The 18,038-nt window shown below is 36.3% G+C and overlaps 2 protein-coding genes across 5 annotated transcripts in view; one reads left to right on the top strand and one right to left on the bottom strand.

Moving 5' to 3' along the window:
- Window positions 1–7,205, top strand: part of LOC138691319 (zinc finger protein 454-like) — a 47,216-nt gene extending 40,011 nt beyond the window's left edge. Inside the window, exon 7 of one of the 4 annotated variants that reach the window (XM_069813194.1) lies at window positions 2,479–7,205. In XM_069813194.1, coding sequence (XP_069669295.1) covers window positions 2,479–2,989 — 511 coding nt within the window. In that variant the 3' untranslated portion in view covers window positions 2,990–7,205. The remainder of the gene's footprint in view (window positions 1–2,478) is intronic. The other 3 variants (XM_069813195.1, XM_069813193.1, XM_069813197.1) reach the window with 3 other exon arrangements.
- Window positions 1–18,038, bottom strand: part of LOC138691317 (zinc finger protein ZFP2-like) — a 499,579-nt gene that overhangs the window by 46,191 nt on the left and 435,350 nt on the right. The gene's annotated exons all lie outside the window — the stretch shown is intronic.

The following is an 18,038-nucleotide window of genomic DNA, read 5'->3' as shown; positions in this document are numbered from 1 at the left end:
GTAGAGTGCTCGCTTAATGATTCGAAGAGTATGAGTTCGGGCCTTGTTCAAGTTTTCATTTTATTTTTTTAATCGTTCTTCAGTGGTATAAATAATATTCAAATTATATTTTGTATTCTGTTATCGTTCTTTAGCGTTATAAGTAATATTCAAGTTAACATTTATATTCTGTTATCGTTCTTTATCGATATAAATAATATTTAAGTTATTTATGTACTGCTATCGTTCTTTCGTGATACAAATAATATTCGAGTCATAATTTGTAATCTGTTATCGTTGTTTAGCGATATAAATGATATTAAAGTTATCACATATATTCTGTTATCGTTCTTTAGCGATATAAATAATATTCAAATTATAATTTATATTCTGTTATCGTTCTTCAGCGATATAAATAATATTCAAGTTATTTATAGTCTGTTATTGTTCTTTCGCGATATAAATACTCTGATTTTATATAAGAATTATTCTAATATAAATAACCATTTTTCTTTGTAAAATAAGTTATTTTATTTAAATAATTAATTATATATTATATAATATCTTATATTAATTAAACAAACCGATATTTATCATTTATATTGTTATCGTTCTTTAGTGATCCTGTATAAATAATATTGAAGTTATTTATATTCTGTTATCGTTGTTAGCGTTATAAATAATATTCAAATTATCATTTATATTCTGTTATCGTTCTTTAGCGACATAAATAACATAAATTTAATATTAAGTTTGGAACAATACAGTTGGATAATATTGAAGTTAGTTTTTTCTTTTTATATTATTACATTATACTATCTTCAAACACAATAACATGAAAACGAGTGACGAGGAATTGAAACTGAGACGCTTACATCTAAATTCCGACGTTCTTCCGAATGAACTACGAGGGCACAAGTAAAGAAACATTTGCGGAAAAATTGACCCAATCCCCTCCAAGATTTTCTGATGATTTTTAGAAGTTTGTCCAGGATGGGGGACAAAGGCTAATTGGGATTTCCCGATATCTGATCAGAACTAATATTTAACCCTTACGGTGAATTTCGGAGGGCCCAATTAGTCAAATCCACTCTCTCACCGCCACGCATGGGCCCCTGGGATCTATTAAGATTCGAAAGAGACAGAGGTATGCGGAAAGCAATGGGAAGTTAGCGCATTTATCCTTCCCAAGAAAAACTGCAAACATGAGCAAAGGAAGCTTTTCATAGAAAAAGGAGCAAGTTCTGCGGACCTCTGGAAAAAGAACTAAGGAAGAGACCAGTGAAGTGTTTTGTGTGGAGTGTGGCACTGTATGAGGAAAAAACGTGGACATTACGATGAAATGAAGGGAAACGAATAGAAACATTTGAAATGTGGATGTGGAGAAAAATGTAACGTGTGAAGTGAACGGACAGAATAAGAAATAAAGTTGTGTTGGAAAAAGTGGATGAAGAAAGAATGATGGTGAAACTGATTAGAAAAAGAAAAAGGAACTGGTTGGGTCATTGATTGAGAAGAAGCTGCCTACTGAGGGATGCACTGGAAGGAATGGTGAACGGGAGAAGAGTTCAGGGCAGAAGGAGATATCGAATAATAGAGACATTGAGATAAATGGATCATATGCGGAGACTAAAATGAAGGCAGAAATTATGAAAATTGGAGAATGCTGGCTTTGCAGTGAAAGACCTGCCATGGCAGAACACTTATGTATGTATGTCCAGAATGCCTGGAACGTCGGGGCTAAGATCTGTCGCTATTTGAAAAAAACTAGTCGAGTCAATGCCCACTCGACTGGAAGATGTGATCGAGATGTGGGTAAGATAGACTACTGTAAATATATTGAATCGTGGCTTTTTGTTTTGTTTTTGAACGATTAATTTTTTGAATGTTCTAAGGCAGATGCCAGTAAGTTTGTTTTGTATATGTCACGAAACAGATTTTTGTTGAGAATAAAAGCTTTTTTTCTTTTCAGTTGCAGCCATAATGTCATAATAAATAATGATAATATCATGGCATAATACATTCAAGAATCTGATGTTAATTACTAAAATAATCATAAAAGAGAAAGGAGCAATTATGTATATTTTGTATCTCTGTCTTAAAAACAAAACAAAAAAGAACATAAAAAGCACTAGGTTGTATTCGAACGCAGGACCTCACGCATCACAGGCCGGAACGCTACCATTACGCTATTCAGTAACGCAAAGAATACTTGAATTATAACTGTAGATATCAGGCAACGTGGTACAACATGTAACATCGCCTGTCTCCGAATTGTAGCAAAGATACCCGAAGGGAACTTCGCTTCTGGAGAGCGGCCACTTTTTCTTTTGACAACTGTACTAGCTCAGAAGGACACTGTTATTTTGGAACGTAGTATTCTTAGATGCTGTTATTCTTTGGAAAAGTTCCAACGAAAGAACTGTTCCAAAATAACTGTTACCTATTTTATTTCACCATTTCTAGTGGAGACTGATTTATTTCTTATATTCTTTTCAGCATTGTGCATGATGCTGAGAACAGTGTGTCACGTGAACACGACGGCATTAATTGTGAAGAAGACATTTTGAAACAATGTGGCAGCAACAGACCAGACTGCTCTAATATTAGCGACGTAAGCCGTAACACTACAAAGTGTAATATATGCAACCAGGTTTTTGTAACACAGCAATCTCTGAAACATCATTTTCATATACACACAATAAAAAAGTCTTTCCATTGCGATGTGTGTGGAAGGTGTTTCTTACGATTTGCTGAGTTAAAGCAACATGCACCTATTCACACTGGCGAAAGGCAATTCAAATGTAATGTTTGTGGAAAAGGTTTCACAAGATTGTCGCATTTAAGCAATCATGAACGTATACACAAAGGTGAATGGCCATACAAATGCGATGTTTGTGGAAAAGGTTTATCAGCATTGGCATCTTCGTGGAGACATGCACGTATTCACACAAGGAAAATACCAAATGCGACGTGTGTGGGAAGTGTTTCTCAGTATCGTCATTTTTGAACACACAGGCGAAAGGCTATTCAATTGTGAAATGTGGAAAGTGATTCTCACAAGCGTCAAATGAGGGAGTCCAAGCAAGAAAGTGCCAAACTACATTGTTACACTTCTGATATAAAGCAAGTTGATTGTTTGATGAAATCCTCAAATCATAGAAAAAATTAAATTTTGATTCTAGATGTATAACGAGTTTCCCGAATATATTTTTAATTAAAATATGAAATATGTTATATTTTTTATTATTTTATATTAAAAAGTATATTTATATGTATACTGTCCTTTGGCTGGACACTATCTTGACCAAAAAAATGGCTAGTTATATAGCGTGAAGTTTTATTAACTCTAGAAAAGGTTTTAATTTCAATTATTATTTACCATTTTTAAGACAAGGAAACTTTATATTAATTTCGTTACTTCACAAAAGACAAACAATAATCTAAAATATTCCCATCAACACCATCATCATCTGGCATCAACTTGAAGTAAAAGCCATGGTGGATTGGGGGGGACATGTTCCATTAGAGTCGACCTGGTTGGCGAGTTGGTATAGCGCTGGTCTTCTATGCCCAGTGTTGCGGGTTGGATCCTGGGCCAGGTCGATGATATTTAAGTGTGCTTAAATGCGAGAGGCGACATGTTAGGAGATTTGCTGGCATGCAAAAGAACTCCTGCGGGACAAAATTCCGGCACATCCAGCGACGCTGATATAACGTCTGCAGTTGCGAGCGTCGTTAAATAAAACATAACATTTAACATTTATTCTATTAGCTTCATTCCATCTTTAAGTTTGCTTTCTTTATTTTCACAGGTCCCACATATTTCTGTCTTACAGTCATGATACTTGCCTTTTCTTTCTTCGAAGAAACCTCTTCAAACTCCACATTCATTCTGCTGTTGTTCATTCACCCTCTATGATTTTGAAGGCCGTCAGTGCTCATAAATGATTTTTTCCAAACTCTCACTGACCTTCCACTAATCTTAACTCTGAAAATAAAAGTATACTGTTTGTAGCAATTTTCTGGGGAATTCTTCTTGTTCTGTCGCTATACATGACTGGTCTCAATACTGCCGATGAAATAAGTATTTTACTTATCAACGTCTCCTAAATCCCAGAATCCATTAACACTTTTTTCATTTTATCTGCATCTAAATCAAAGCATCTTAAAGTACATTTGCACATTTCTCCTACTGTTGCTGACGCGACAGTTTTACCTGCTGTTGAAATGTATTCGCGACTTTCATTTCTTCGTTATTTATTTTGATTAACCTCTTTCATATTTTGCACTCTCTTCCTCAGTATAGGTTGCTTTGCAGAACTATTGAATGGAGATCTGCTGCGAGCTGACTTTTTTTCTTCTCCTAGCAAAATAGGTCTGTTGTCATCCTGTAGGAAATGTATTATTGATATAGTTCAAACAATACTTTAATAATTAATTTTTTTCTTCCAGTAATAAAATACCGTATTATAAAAGGCAAATTAGATCACAAGTTTATACCACTCAGATTCAATAATATGGTAATGCACTCATATAAATATTAAATATTTAGGGCAAGAGAATGCGAAGTAACATATTGCAAAATTGTTATGCAAGAAAATGCGAAGCAGCAATTCTACATTTAAGAATATCTTGTCTCACATTAGGTGATATAAACAACATAACATTAGGCATTGAAGGACAGTATCGTCACTTTAAATAAATAATAAAAAAGCTTTTAGAAAAACTTTAAAAAAATTAAATCCATACTTTCTCCAATCAACACACCTACATTTAACAGTCTGAGGGCAATATAATGCCATGCAACACTTAACTGTATTTCAGTTTCTGATGTTAATTCTTCTCCAGAAAGAAGAAAATATTCAGAATCAGAGTTGCAATCACTGCCTTCATCATTTGATTCATTAGAAAAGTTCAGTATCCTGCGCACCATTCTCTCCAAACTATCTTTGTTGCTTGACATTGTCTTGCAGTTACGGAAGATGAATGAAGCATTAGGGCAAGAACATAAAACGGATAATAGAACCATCTCTTGGTTTTTCTGCAGAAACACTTGACACTATAATTTTCAATATATTGTTTCCCATGAGATGGCATGATTAGTTCAATTTGCCAAAATTGTATCTTGGCACTTTCTTGCAGGGGCCTCCCCTCAATTTTGAACAGACATGCTCATATACACACAGGCGTAAAACCATTTAAATGCAAGATTTCTGGAAAGTGTTTCTGACTGTTGTCCAACTTGCACAAGCATGGTCTCGTTCACACAGGCGAAAGGCCATTGGAATGCGAGGTATATAGAAAGTTTCACACAATTTGGAAAGTTGAATATGAATGCATGCATATATATATATATATATATATATATATATATATACATACTAGCTAAAGGCCATGCTAATGCGAAGTATGGAAAGTGTTGCCCAGCATCGTCAAATTTAAACACACAAGCTCGCAACGGCGAAATGCCGTTTAAATATGACGTTTATGGAAAATGTTTTTCACAATTGGGAGACTTTACAAATATGTACGCTTTTACACAATCGACAAGCCATTCAAATGCTAGAACTGTGCAGTGTTTGTCACATTTGGGAGATCTGAAGAAACATTCGCCCATTGACACAAGCGTAAGACAATTCAAATGCGATATATGTGGAGAGTGTTTCTCACAATTGGGATCTTAAAGAAATATGTAATCATTCACACAAGCTAAATATATTCAAATGTGGTCTGTTGAAACTGTTTTTCACAAGCGCGACATCTCTCCAGTAACGCCCGCCATACGGAGGCCAGAGGCCATTTAAATGCAATGTCTGAGGAAAGAGTTACCCATGATCGGGGTTTCTAAGGAATCATAAGTTCTCTCATACAGGCGGAATTCCCTTCAGTTGTGATAATTGTGGAATAAGTTTCAGATGTAAGGATAAGCTCCAAAAAGGCTTATCCATTTACACGTAGATAATCTTTAATGTACAGTGTAAATTTCAGCTTGAAAATGAGGACTTTAATACTCAAATACAGTGAGGATTTTTTACTTAAGTGTCGGTTGATAGCGGCTACTTATGGGGGAACTGCAGAATCCACAACCAGAGTTATGTTTGCTGTGTGTAAGGTTTACTTACATACTTACAAATGGCTTTTTAAGGAACCCGGAGGTTCATTGCCGCCCTCATAAGCCCGCCATCGGTCCCTATCCTGTGCAGAATCATTCCAGTCTCTGTCATAACCCACCTCCCTCAAATCCATTTTAATATTATCCTCCCATCTACGTCTCGGCCTCCCTAAAGGTATTTTTCCCTCCGGCCTTCCAGTTAATACTCTATAAGCATTTCTGGATACGTGCCACATGCCCTGCCCATCTTAAACGTCTGGATTTAATATTCCTAATTATGTCAGCTGAAGAATACAATGCGTGCAGGTCTGCGTTGTGTAACTTTCTCCATTTTTCTGTAAATTCATCCCTCTTAGCCCCAAATATTTTCCTAAGAACTTTATTCTCAAACACCCTTAATCTCTGTTCCTCTCTAAAAGTGATAGTCCAAGTTTCATAATCCTACAGAACAACCGGTAATATAACTGTTTTATAAATTCTAACTTTCAGATTTTTTGACAGCAGATTAGATGACAAAATCTTCTCAACCGAATAATAGGTTTTTCCCATATTTATTCTGCGTTTAATTTCCTCCCGAGTGTCATTTATATATGTTACTGTTGCTCAAAGATATCTGGATTTCTCCACTTCTTCGAAGGATAAATTTCCAATTTTTACATTTCGATTTCGTACAATATTCTGGTCACGAGACATAATCATATAATTTGTCTTTTCCGAATTTACTTCCAAACCTATAGTTTTACATGCTTCAAGTAAAATTTCCGTGTTTTCCTTAATCGTTTGTGGATTTTCTCCTAACATACTCACGTCACCCGCATAGACAAGAGGCTGATGTCACCTGGTCAATTCCAAATCCTCTGTGTTATCTTGAACTTTCCTAATGGTATTTTCTAGAACTAAGTTAAAAGTAAAAGTGATAGTGCATCTCTGCTTTAGCCCGCAGTGAATTGGAAAAGTATCAGATAGAAACTGGCCTATACAGACTCTGGTGTAAGTTTCACTGAGACACATTTTAATTAATTTTACTAGTTTGTTGGGAATACCAAATTCAATAAGAATATTAGGGGAGAGTCGGGTAGTATCGGACATCGGGTAGTATCGGACAGTGTGTTTCTTTTATCTACCACCGTATGGTAGTACCTGAATGACAGGGTTACGTTTCTCTATGCGACATCATAGAAACGTAACCATGTCAATCAGGTACTATCATCGTGTGGTAGATGAAATAAACTCACTGTCCGATATTACCCGATGTCCGATACTACCCAACTCTCCCCTACATAAAACTTCTCCCTTAACCGAGTCATATGCCTTTTTGAAATCTATGAATAACTGATGTATTATGCCCTTATACTCCCATTTTTTCCTCCGATATCTGTCGAATACAAAAAATCTGATTAATAATCGATCTATTATACCTAAAACCGCACTGATGATCCCCAATAATTTCATCTACATATAGTATTTTTATTTATAATATTAGCTGCTATGTGCATAGTTGTGTGTTAAGCAGTTTTGAATATCTTGTCAGATATTTTATTTCAAATGAGGAACAACTATTAACGCACAGTTCACACACAAGGAAAGCACGTAGTAATAGGCGAACGCACAGCCACTTTCTGACAAAACATCCCTCAAACTAACTACAAGCTGCTACATGCACGTGCATTATATGTCCTTAATGACTGGATTATCCTAGTGAGCACCCGGGCTAAGGTGCCGTGTAACTCAACCTCACTATATGTATGCCCTTATTCATGAGTGTAAAGTTTGTAAAAGTATTTCGTTGCCATATTGTTGTTTGGAGTTTAATCAACTCCGCAAATATGTTGCAAATTTCATTGGGTCAGTGTTTGTTGCCAAAGATTCGGAAGAAAGAAAATATTTATATCATACATAATTTTAGGCATTAAAACATTAACAGTACACTTTCACTGTTTGTACCAAATTTTTTAGTAGGTGATATTTTCATTGCTTTTTCTCATAAAATTATTGCATAATGTTACTATAAATTCTTTTACATACAATTTTATGGTTCATAAAAAATTGTTGAAGATTTTAAATTTGTTTTATATGTAATAACCAGACATAATTCATACACAATACATCACTCATTTATCCAAATTCTCCTTATTTACGCACATGCTTGAAAACATTAGACTTGTCAGCTATTGCACTAGAGGTGACTTCAATTGGATATTCTATCATTGCGTCCTCCAAGCATCACTTCATTCTTTCACATTGAAGTGCCGGTAGTTACAGAGAAAGCCCTCAAGCACTGGACATATTTTGAAGTGCAATATTTTGAGGTCGGGGATGCCATGCCATAAGACCCATCACGATGTGGTATGAAATCAGCAACATGGATTGGACTTTGCGGTAGTACATTGCTTACACTTACAGAATTCTTGCTTTTCTCGAAGGTTGTGAACGAGAATAAGACCCTAGCATTCAAGTCGTGATTTTCACATTGTCTTTTCTCAAATTCTTCTTTCTTTCGTCCTTCCTCTGTAGGGGAGGCTGAGGATGTTTGGTACACATGGTTAAGAAATGAATATTGTGGCTTTAAATATGCTTCCTATGGCTTTCTTTTTCATAACTACTTAGTTACACAGACCTTATTTATAACATAACAAAATACACAATTTATAAACTCTTTTGAACACACAAAATCCAATATAGTTTTAGCTGTATGCAAAGTGTATCAATACTGCCTATAATGGGGATATGTGATACACTCCTTGGGGATATATGATATAATCATTTTATATTGAGAATTCACAAAATTTAAATGATATTTTTGTTTACAATAATAATGGTCCATTTTCAAAAGGTATTTCGAAGTTGTACAATGGATTATCAGCATTTTTGCTGAAACTAATCACAATATATTTTAACATCTTACAACTATTCCACAGGCAGTTCTTCAAAACTTTCATGAAAATAAAAATTAAACGATCATTTGTATCTATAAATGTAGGTTGTGAAAGTATAGTATCAATGTGAGAACTGTCAATAACAGAAATATCACATTTTGTGGTCATTTAAATTTTCTGCCACTTACATATCATGCGAATTTCACAGTCCATTATTCTGAGGTCCTGACTCTAAAATACATCCAACAAATCTGTGAATCGTTTTATGACTTTGCACGAAACTATGACCCAGTCATCTACTTCCACCTTCTCTTTAAATAGTTCTTCAGTTTCTTCCATAAAGTCATCACCCCTATCGGACCTCACTGACGCAATGTCCAAAATTTCAACTGATGACCCAACCAATTGCTTTTTCTCTTCCTGATAAGTTTCAGCGTCATTCTTTGTTCGCCCACTCTTTTCAACTCAGTTTCATTTCTTATTTCACACACTCCATTCTTCTCCATATCCTCATTTCAAATACTTCTATTCACTTCACTTCATCGTAATGTCCATGTTTCTGCTCCATACAATGCCTTACTCCACACAAAGCACTTTACTAGTCTCTTATTTGTTTTCCAGGTCCACAGAAGTTGCTCCCTTTTCTATCGAAAGCTTCCTTTACCATAGCTATCCTGCTTTTGACTTCCTAGCAGCAGCTTATGTTACTGCTGTACGTATTTGAAGCTGTCCACTTACTTTACTACCTCGTTTAAAATTCGCAAGTTTACCTTCTTATTTTTTCTTCCGACAACCATAGTCTCCGTTTGTTTGTAGGAGGGGTAATGAATGCAAATGCAGTTTCACACAGGATTGACTGATACACGTATCACATATCTCCTGTTCACTTGTATCATGCATCTCCATGGAACACACAAACATTATGCTCTTACTGGAAAAGGGATTAGCACAATCAGTGTCTCAAGGCTGCCGAACATAATTACTTAAGGTATGTAGATTGTAATCCCAAAAAATGATTATTGATAAATCTGATCCATATTATTAAAAATGATAAATATTTTACATAATACTTACTTTGATCGGTCAGGATTGCAATTCTAGCTCTAAATCAAATTCTTCAATTCCACATTTCCTACAAATCACAATAAATCTTCAACAGGAAGTGATTGTTAGGACATATGGATCACAGAATGATGCCAACGGTCGGCCCAAAATTGGTCATGTATCTTATATCCCTGTGTATTAAATAGCCCCAGTCTCCCCTACTTTCTTTTTCTTTCTGCCTCTATAAGTCTCTTCTGCTTCAACTTCTTCCTATTTGCCAAAGCGATCTTTTTCTTTGCTTTTGGCTTCTGTCTTCTGCTGAGCATCTTTCTTCAAATAACTTTGCCATTCTATTTTGTTTGCCCTCAGCATCTCTTTGTATTTTTTCATCCCCATCTTTGCTTCTTCAGTCTCTTCATGTTTATCTAAAAACAATAAAATAAATACAGATATTTTTGTATTAACCCCTCTAATAAAGTATTTAAAACCCTAAAATATTTCCTTAAAAAATGCTGCATTACTAATTACTCATATTCAAAAGTTTTGCGTCGAAAATCTAAGATAACAGAGAGGGTTTGGAACTGAACGGGTTACATCAGCTGCTTGTCTACGCAGATGATATGAATATATTAAAAGAAAATCCACAAATTATTGGAGAAAACATGGGAATTTTACTTGAAGTAAGTAAAGAGATAGCTTTGGAAGTAAATCCCGAAAAGACAAAGTATATGATTATGTCTCGTGAGCAGAATATTGTACAAAATGGAAATACAACAACTGGACATTTATCCTTTCAAGAAGTGGAAAAATTCAAATATCTTGGAGTTACAAGAACAATATAAATGACACTTGGGAGGAAATTAAACGCAGATTAAGTATGGGAAATGCCTATTATTATTCGGTTTGGAAGCTTTTGTCATACAACCTGCTCTCAAAAAAAGCTGAAAATTACAATTTATAAAACTAGGCTATTATATTACCAGTTGTTCTGTATGGTTGTGAAACTGGACTCTCGCTATGAGAGAGAACAGAGGTTAAGGGTGTTTGAGAATAAGGTGCGTAGGAAAATATTTGAGGCTAAGAAAGATGAATTTACAGGGGAATGAAGAAAGTTACATAGCGCAAAACTGCACGCATTGTATTCTTCTGCTGACATACTTAGGAACATTAAATCCAGACGTTTGAGATGGGCAGGGTATGTAGCACGTATGGGCGAATCCAGAAATGCATACAGAGTGATAGTTGGGAGACCAGAGGGAACAAGACTTTTGGGGAGGCCGAGACGTAGATGGGCGGATAATGTTAAAATAGATTTGATGGAAGTGGGATATGATGATAGAGAGGGGTTTAATCTTGCACAGGATAGGGACCGATGGCGGACTTATGTGAGGGCGGTAATAAACCTGTGAGTTCTTTAAAAGCCACTTGTAAGTAAGAATGCTAATCATCATGGTTTTTATACATTGTTTCTGCACAATCATCTTCATCACAGCTATATTCTAATGTGGTGTCTTGTTGTTCAGGTAAGCTTTCCAGATTGTTGTAGAATGATTGAAAAATGGTTGGAACATACTTAAGGCCGGGATTACACGGACGCGCAGAGACAATAATGCAACAAGGGTCGAACAGAATTGGAGGCTTCGTTCGCTCGTTTGTACGCGATTTCAAGCATGCGCTGAGGCAAGAACGCGCATACCTCAAATGCCGCGTATCCATCCGTTCCCTGTCAGTTTTTCTCGCGTACACAGAAGGATTCGTTGCCGCAGTGTGGACGGGTTTGTTGCCATTTGTCTCGTGAAGCGCGCACACCTCAAGCATTGAGTGGTCTGAAGTAGATTGAACCTCGTAAATTATGTTGTCTTGTGGAATCCTGGTGATTTGACTATTATAATAAAAACACCGGAACATGCCAGTTAAAACGCAAGATGAGACAGGGCTCCAAAGTGAGTGGAAAAGCAGGATGACAGTACAGAATTACTGGCAACCGCCGTTGGAATTATGCAAGCTGCTGCTGGGACATTAATTTTTTTATTTGGTTATTTTTACGAAGCTCTATCAACTACTAGGTTATTTAGCGTCGATGGCGAGATGGCAGTTGAGATGAAGCCGAGGATTCCCCATAGATTACCTGACATATCAGGTAATCAGCCCAAGCGGGAATCGAACCCATGCCTGAGCACAATTCTGAATCAGCAGGCAAACGCTCTGCCACCTGAACCACGCCGATGGCTTCTGAGAGATTAAATATCACTGTTGAACAATGTGAAGTGAAATCATTTTGTGCTTTCCTTTCATCGAAAATGATAGCATATCGTGCGACTACTAGGAAAGGAATTCAGCAAGCTATTTATGACATTCAGGTGAAATCAAAACGAAACTTCTTTGAAATACCAACTTTCTATGATAAGAACGTGTTCATTTATCTGCACCTTCATTGGATATCTTCTTGACAAATGGGTTACCCTAGACAACCTACTCAACCAATTACCCCCTCAAGTTCCTATGGTTCAGCTCCCGAACCACCACAACGTCCTCTGACTCAAGAGTCTTCTCAAGCCGACCTTTCAATGACAAAATCTCCAATCCCATTCTTACTACACTACACCCTGTCACTTCCGGATTTGAATCAAACTCTCTAGAACATCATCCACCCAAAAGTCCGTCCCCAGAATGTTCATCACATCTGCTACTCTGATAGTCAAAACCAGCACGTTTAATATCTTCTGTCTTTTTCTTCTTATTTTTAATGAATTGAATAACAATTTTTATAGTATTTGTTTTATATATTTTGCATTCCTATATTTTATTTTAAAATAATTTTCTTTGGCTGATTTAAAATACTCGTTTTGACTATACACTTAAATTAAAAACACCATTTAGCAATCAAATTTTTATTACTCGAAAAAGAAAATATTTGTAGTTTTATTATACATGTTTCTTTATTACAATGCGACTTGGAAATATTATTGATTTTTCTTGGTATGATATTTCGATTGTTTTAACTGCAATTATCTCAATGTTTCATTATTTGTATTGCAATTAAAGTATCCCCATTAAAGAAATACATTATGTTGATACTATGATTTAACTCATCTTGATATTTTCCTTTAATGCGCTGGCAATTGCTGGGCAAACATCTGGGATTATTTCTCCGATAGTCTGTTTTGAAATTTGCAAAGGTGTTGAAGGCTTGTAAACGAATCCCCTGCCACTAAGAATCGTGAAGTCAGTGCGAACATGGAATATTAACATATACAGACAATCAACCAAAAATAGTGTTTTACATACTTTGTTAATTACAGAATAACATTCTTCAAATGATGAATTGAGTTTAGAACAATAAATACTGTCCTATCTTGACTTGAGATTGGTTCTCGCATGTTGGTGGCTGATTTTTTAAAGTTTGGTCCAATTTTCATCAATATTCTCCAGAATTGGTGGATATCATCTGGATAGTCCTAAGATTTTTATACTGGTCGGTGATGTCTTGAAAGCCTATGGTACTTAAAAAATTACTCCCTAGTCGCTTCTTGTACAACTACGTAGGTCTACGTTTCTTTGTTGAAAATGTATCCTACTACTACCAAAGCGCAAAGAGCAGTTAGCAAAGCTTCCTCGTTTTCCATGGTCACGCATCGTGCGAGATATAATGGAACTAGAAAGGTGTTCGAGGTTTGTGCGCTGCTCAGATGGTTCATATCGTGCGCACTGCTTATTCGAGAGTGCACAATTTACTCCGCGCATTACATAAAATGCCTGCGTTACTGCCCCAGCGCGTCCGTGTATTCCCGGGCTAAGGAGACTTTAAATGTAAAAGCAAACAGAAAAAAATTTTGAGGGCACAGGGAAAAAATTTGTTGAAAAAATAGTATATTTTCTCATTTCGCTTCCAGTTGACCTAGATAATTCATTTTTATCACCAAACTGATCCCTAAACAGTGAAGAATTTTGTAGTCTAGAATGAGCTTAATAGCATTTTTCAAATATTTTTATGTAATTTTTTCTAACTTGTAAAAATTTATTTTATTTTATTTATACCCAGTGCTTTTGCTTTGAACTAAATGAGTTTATTTAACATTACAACATAGCTCTATGTCTAAGCTTCAATTTGGTGCTTGAATGAAGTCGATACCTTAATTCTAAGTGTACTTTTTATTTGCCCAAACACTGCAAAATGTTGAGAAAAAACCGAAATAGGGTAAAAATGAAGGTAAAGTTTAAGTTCAAGCTAGGTAACAAATAATTTAGCCACCGGCGTGGCTCAGTCGGTTAAGGAGCTTGCCTGCCCGTGTGAAGTTGCGCTCGGGCGCGGGTTCGATCCCCGCTTGGACTGATTACCTGGTTGGTTTTTTCCCAACAGTAAGGTGAAAGCCAGATAATCTACGGCGAATCCTCGGCCTCATCTAGCTAAATACCATCTCGCTCGCTATCACAAATCTCATTGACGCTAAATAACCTAGTAGTTCATACAGCGTCGCTAAATAACCAAGTAAAAAACAACAAATAACTTACTTTTATGCCCCTAAAATTGTCCTGCAACATAGGTGAGGCCCTCTTTTTGTGTTTTGAGGTAAATTTTCCTCCTTTACCACAATGTTGAATCAATTTTATTTTTTCTATTTCCTTTTGTATTCCTTTCACAGCCCTCTAGTACCGTCTTCGCTGCTGTTGTTCAGGAGTGCACTGTATGATGGCCTTTAGGGTTCGGGTCTCGTTTGCAGCATTCACACCAGCCATTCTGTACTTTCCTGGGGTGACCCAAATCTTCCCGAATATGTCCAATTCAACTTCGTTGCCACAATTGAAGTGGCAAGTTCCAGGATTGTACGACAAACATAGTTTCTTTGGGACAACGTATCACAAATTTTTGGCTTTCCCCTACGTTGGAGTACTTAAATATGCCGAGCTCTGATCTAGGTCAATTGGAAACGAAGAAATGCTTGCCGAAAGAATATATGTACCGGTATACAGCAACTGTAGTCATTGCGCTGTGTGTGGACATTGCTCTCTCACCTCGCGCATTTCTCGGCGCACATTTCACATTACACATTTGTCGGTATAGTCAGAGTCTAGTATATACAGTCACGAAGCTCGATACGTAGGGAATGTTCATCCATAGATTGTTGCTAGGATCGCTACTATCGTCTCATCACAATGTGAAAGAGTACCGGCACAGTCTATTGCTAGTATCCTCATCAACTCAAGCTTCGTGACTGTATATACTAAGACTGTGTTATAGTGTTTAACCGGCCTAAGTAACGAGCTAGAAGGAGTCTCTTTCTAACTCGTTGGCAATAAGAGATTAATTTCTGAAATAATTAAAAATTCTAGAACAAATTAAACCCTTCAGCTACTTGCTATACTCCCTTGTTGTCTTCCCTCCAAAATAACTTAAGTCAGCAATGTATGCTATAATGAATGTAATACAGAGCTATCGGTACGAACTCATATTTAGAACCAAACTTGTAAAGCCTTAACATTCTTCACTGCAAGCATGTAGAAAATATAAAAAAGTGAAGGTGGAGAGATTAAATACTTTTACCATTTCACTTTTAAGTTTATTATATCATATTACTAAGTTAAAATGGATTTTTTTTTTAACTTTATTTGCACTTAGGCTCATTTTCCTGTGGAATCTCGTGTCAAGATTTGGCTCAACGAGCTAGAGTTTCTCGTTGATCTGGCTACTCCAAGAGCAGCGACTAAAGACAGGAACGCGTTCCATTATGTATGCATGCGCACAAGTGACGTCACAAGAAGACGATACGTTAGCCACGCAGACGATACCAGAACTACGCGCGCCATTATCCCATGGTATGGACGACACAGCTCGCAACATGGGTGTTGCTTATTTATTATGCAATAAGAGTTTTTCAAATCAAACAAATGTCAATGTTTGGGGAGTATATAGATTGATTTTAAATGTTATAATATTAAACAATAATTATTATATCCCTACTGTCTTTTAAATATGCTGCATGTAAGTTATGGGCAATTTTGTCATGTGATGTTCCCAGAACTTGGCACCTCCCATCTTAACTTGGCTACGTCTCTGTTACTAAACCTATTGATTTGCAGTCGATGCTATTATAACTATTAATGAACTCATAAATTATGTTACAGTGTGAGCCTACAATATTGACTACGTGGTTGATCGTAATGCATCTATAAGCACGCGAACTGCATTTAAAGACATGCATTTTACTCTTAAGTACTTCGTATTCTTGTTTATTTAAATTAAATCTTTAATGAAGCAGTGTTGCTTTATAATTCAAACAAAAATTTAATATGAACTTCATATTATAATATGTACATATTGGTACGATAATATCTCAATAGGCCTATACCTTGAGGTTGATAATACTTATGATGATAAAATGATTACAAAATACAATATTCTAAACTAGTGATTAATCACAAGATTTAAGAAGAAAAGATACTCATTATTAAGCATTTCAGTTACGTCTAAGCTGGAATACTGTTGCCTACTCTCATACTGTACGTGACGTCACAGCCCAGGGATACGTCCTGTCAGATACAACATAGAACCGCATCTTAGTCACGCTCACTCTAGTTTGTGTTGAAGTCGGAACACGGTCATAGTGAGTGCTTTAAACCAGTGAAGTGTAAAAGTCGTATTATTTACATAACGTAACATTTGTATTTGTGACGAGGTAAAATGTCGAAGACAAAAAGTTCGAAGTATGAAAGGCTGGAGGACTTAATTCAGGAGTTCGGAGCCAATAATAATTTACATTACATGTAAGTTGTGCAAAGTACAGGGACATCATTTTATTTTTACTTCAACTTTTATTGTACCTGAGTTTTTGAATGTACTTCACTCCCACTCCTTCTACTAACGAAGTTCCAACTGTCCTCCACACAGAACCAAGGCCTCAGTACTGAGTTAGTGATTATAGTACGTTTCTGAAATATGTTCGCGTTTTCCAGTGACGAAAATGTCCAATATTGAATCATATTTTCGCACAGGTACTGTCATCCGTTTGCCTACGTCGCATCCCGATTTCCCCCCACCTGCTTCTGCTCGCTTCCACTGTAAAGACTAGTGGCTGGGCTTTCTTAGCTCTTTTCTGAAAACATTAATTTCTGTTAGGAATTAATTGGGCGTCTACGTAATATTATGCAACTGTTAAAATAACTTAAATAAAAGAGCTCGTTAAGTAATTAACTATCACGTGATTCCCCCCCCCCCTTTCTACGATCCTGCGACATAACCACTTGGACGGACAGTAGATAGCATGTCTGAATATTTTATCTGTGCGGATCGGACAGAAGTGAAGACTGAATTTACAGTACGTAAGGTACTCTTTTATAGAATAAGTACAGAATTATTTCAACATGAGTTACTAAGTATGAAGGACGAAACTGGTAATTGGAATTTGATGCAATAGTCTATAGTGCGATAATAGGCACAAAAGAACTAAAGCCTGTATCGAAATGAACGGCCACCATTTTCAAAAATGTGTTTAAATATCCATATTATGATTATTTTTCATTTTAACTTCATTCTCTATATCGTACGCTAATGTGCTGCAGACAGTATAATATACACTGCATAATGAATACGTTCGCATGGATAACTCATTTCGTGAGTAAAAACAGAGATTAAGGGTGTTTGAGAATAAGGTTCTTAGGAAAATATTTGGGGCTAAGAGGGATGAAGTTACAGGAGAATGGAGAAAGTTACACAACGCAGAGCTGCACGCATTGTATACTTCACCTGACATAATTAGGAACATAAAATCCAGACGTTTGAGAAGGGCAGGACATGTAGCACGTATGGGCGAACCCAGAAATGCATATAGAGTGTTAGTTGGGAGGCCGGAGGGAAAAAGACCTTTGGGGAGGCCGAGACGTAGATGGGAGGATAATATTAAAATGGATTTGAGGGAGGTGGGATATGATGGTAGAGACTGGATTAATCTTGCTCAGGATAGGGATCAATGGCGGGCTTATGTGAGGGCGGCAATAAACCTACGGGTTCCTTAAAAGCCAGTAAGTAA

Source organism: Periplaneta americana, chromosome 16 (genome assembly GCF_040183065.1).
Source record: "Periplaneta americana isolate PAMFEO1 chromosome 16, P.americana_PAMFEO1_priV1, whole genome shotgun sequence".
Taxonomy (NCBI): domain Eukaryota; kingdom Metazoa; phylum Arthropoda; class Insecta; order Blattodea; family Blattidae; genus Periplaneta; species Periplaneta americana.
This window is presented reverse-complemented; position numbering and strand designations above follow the sequence as displayed.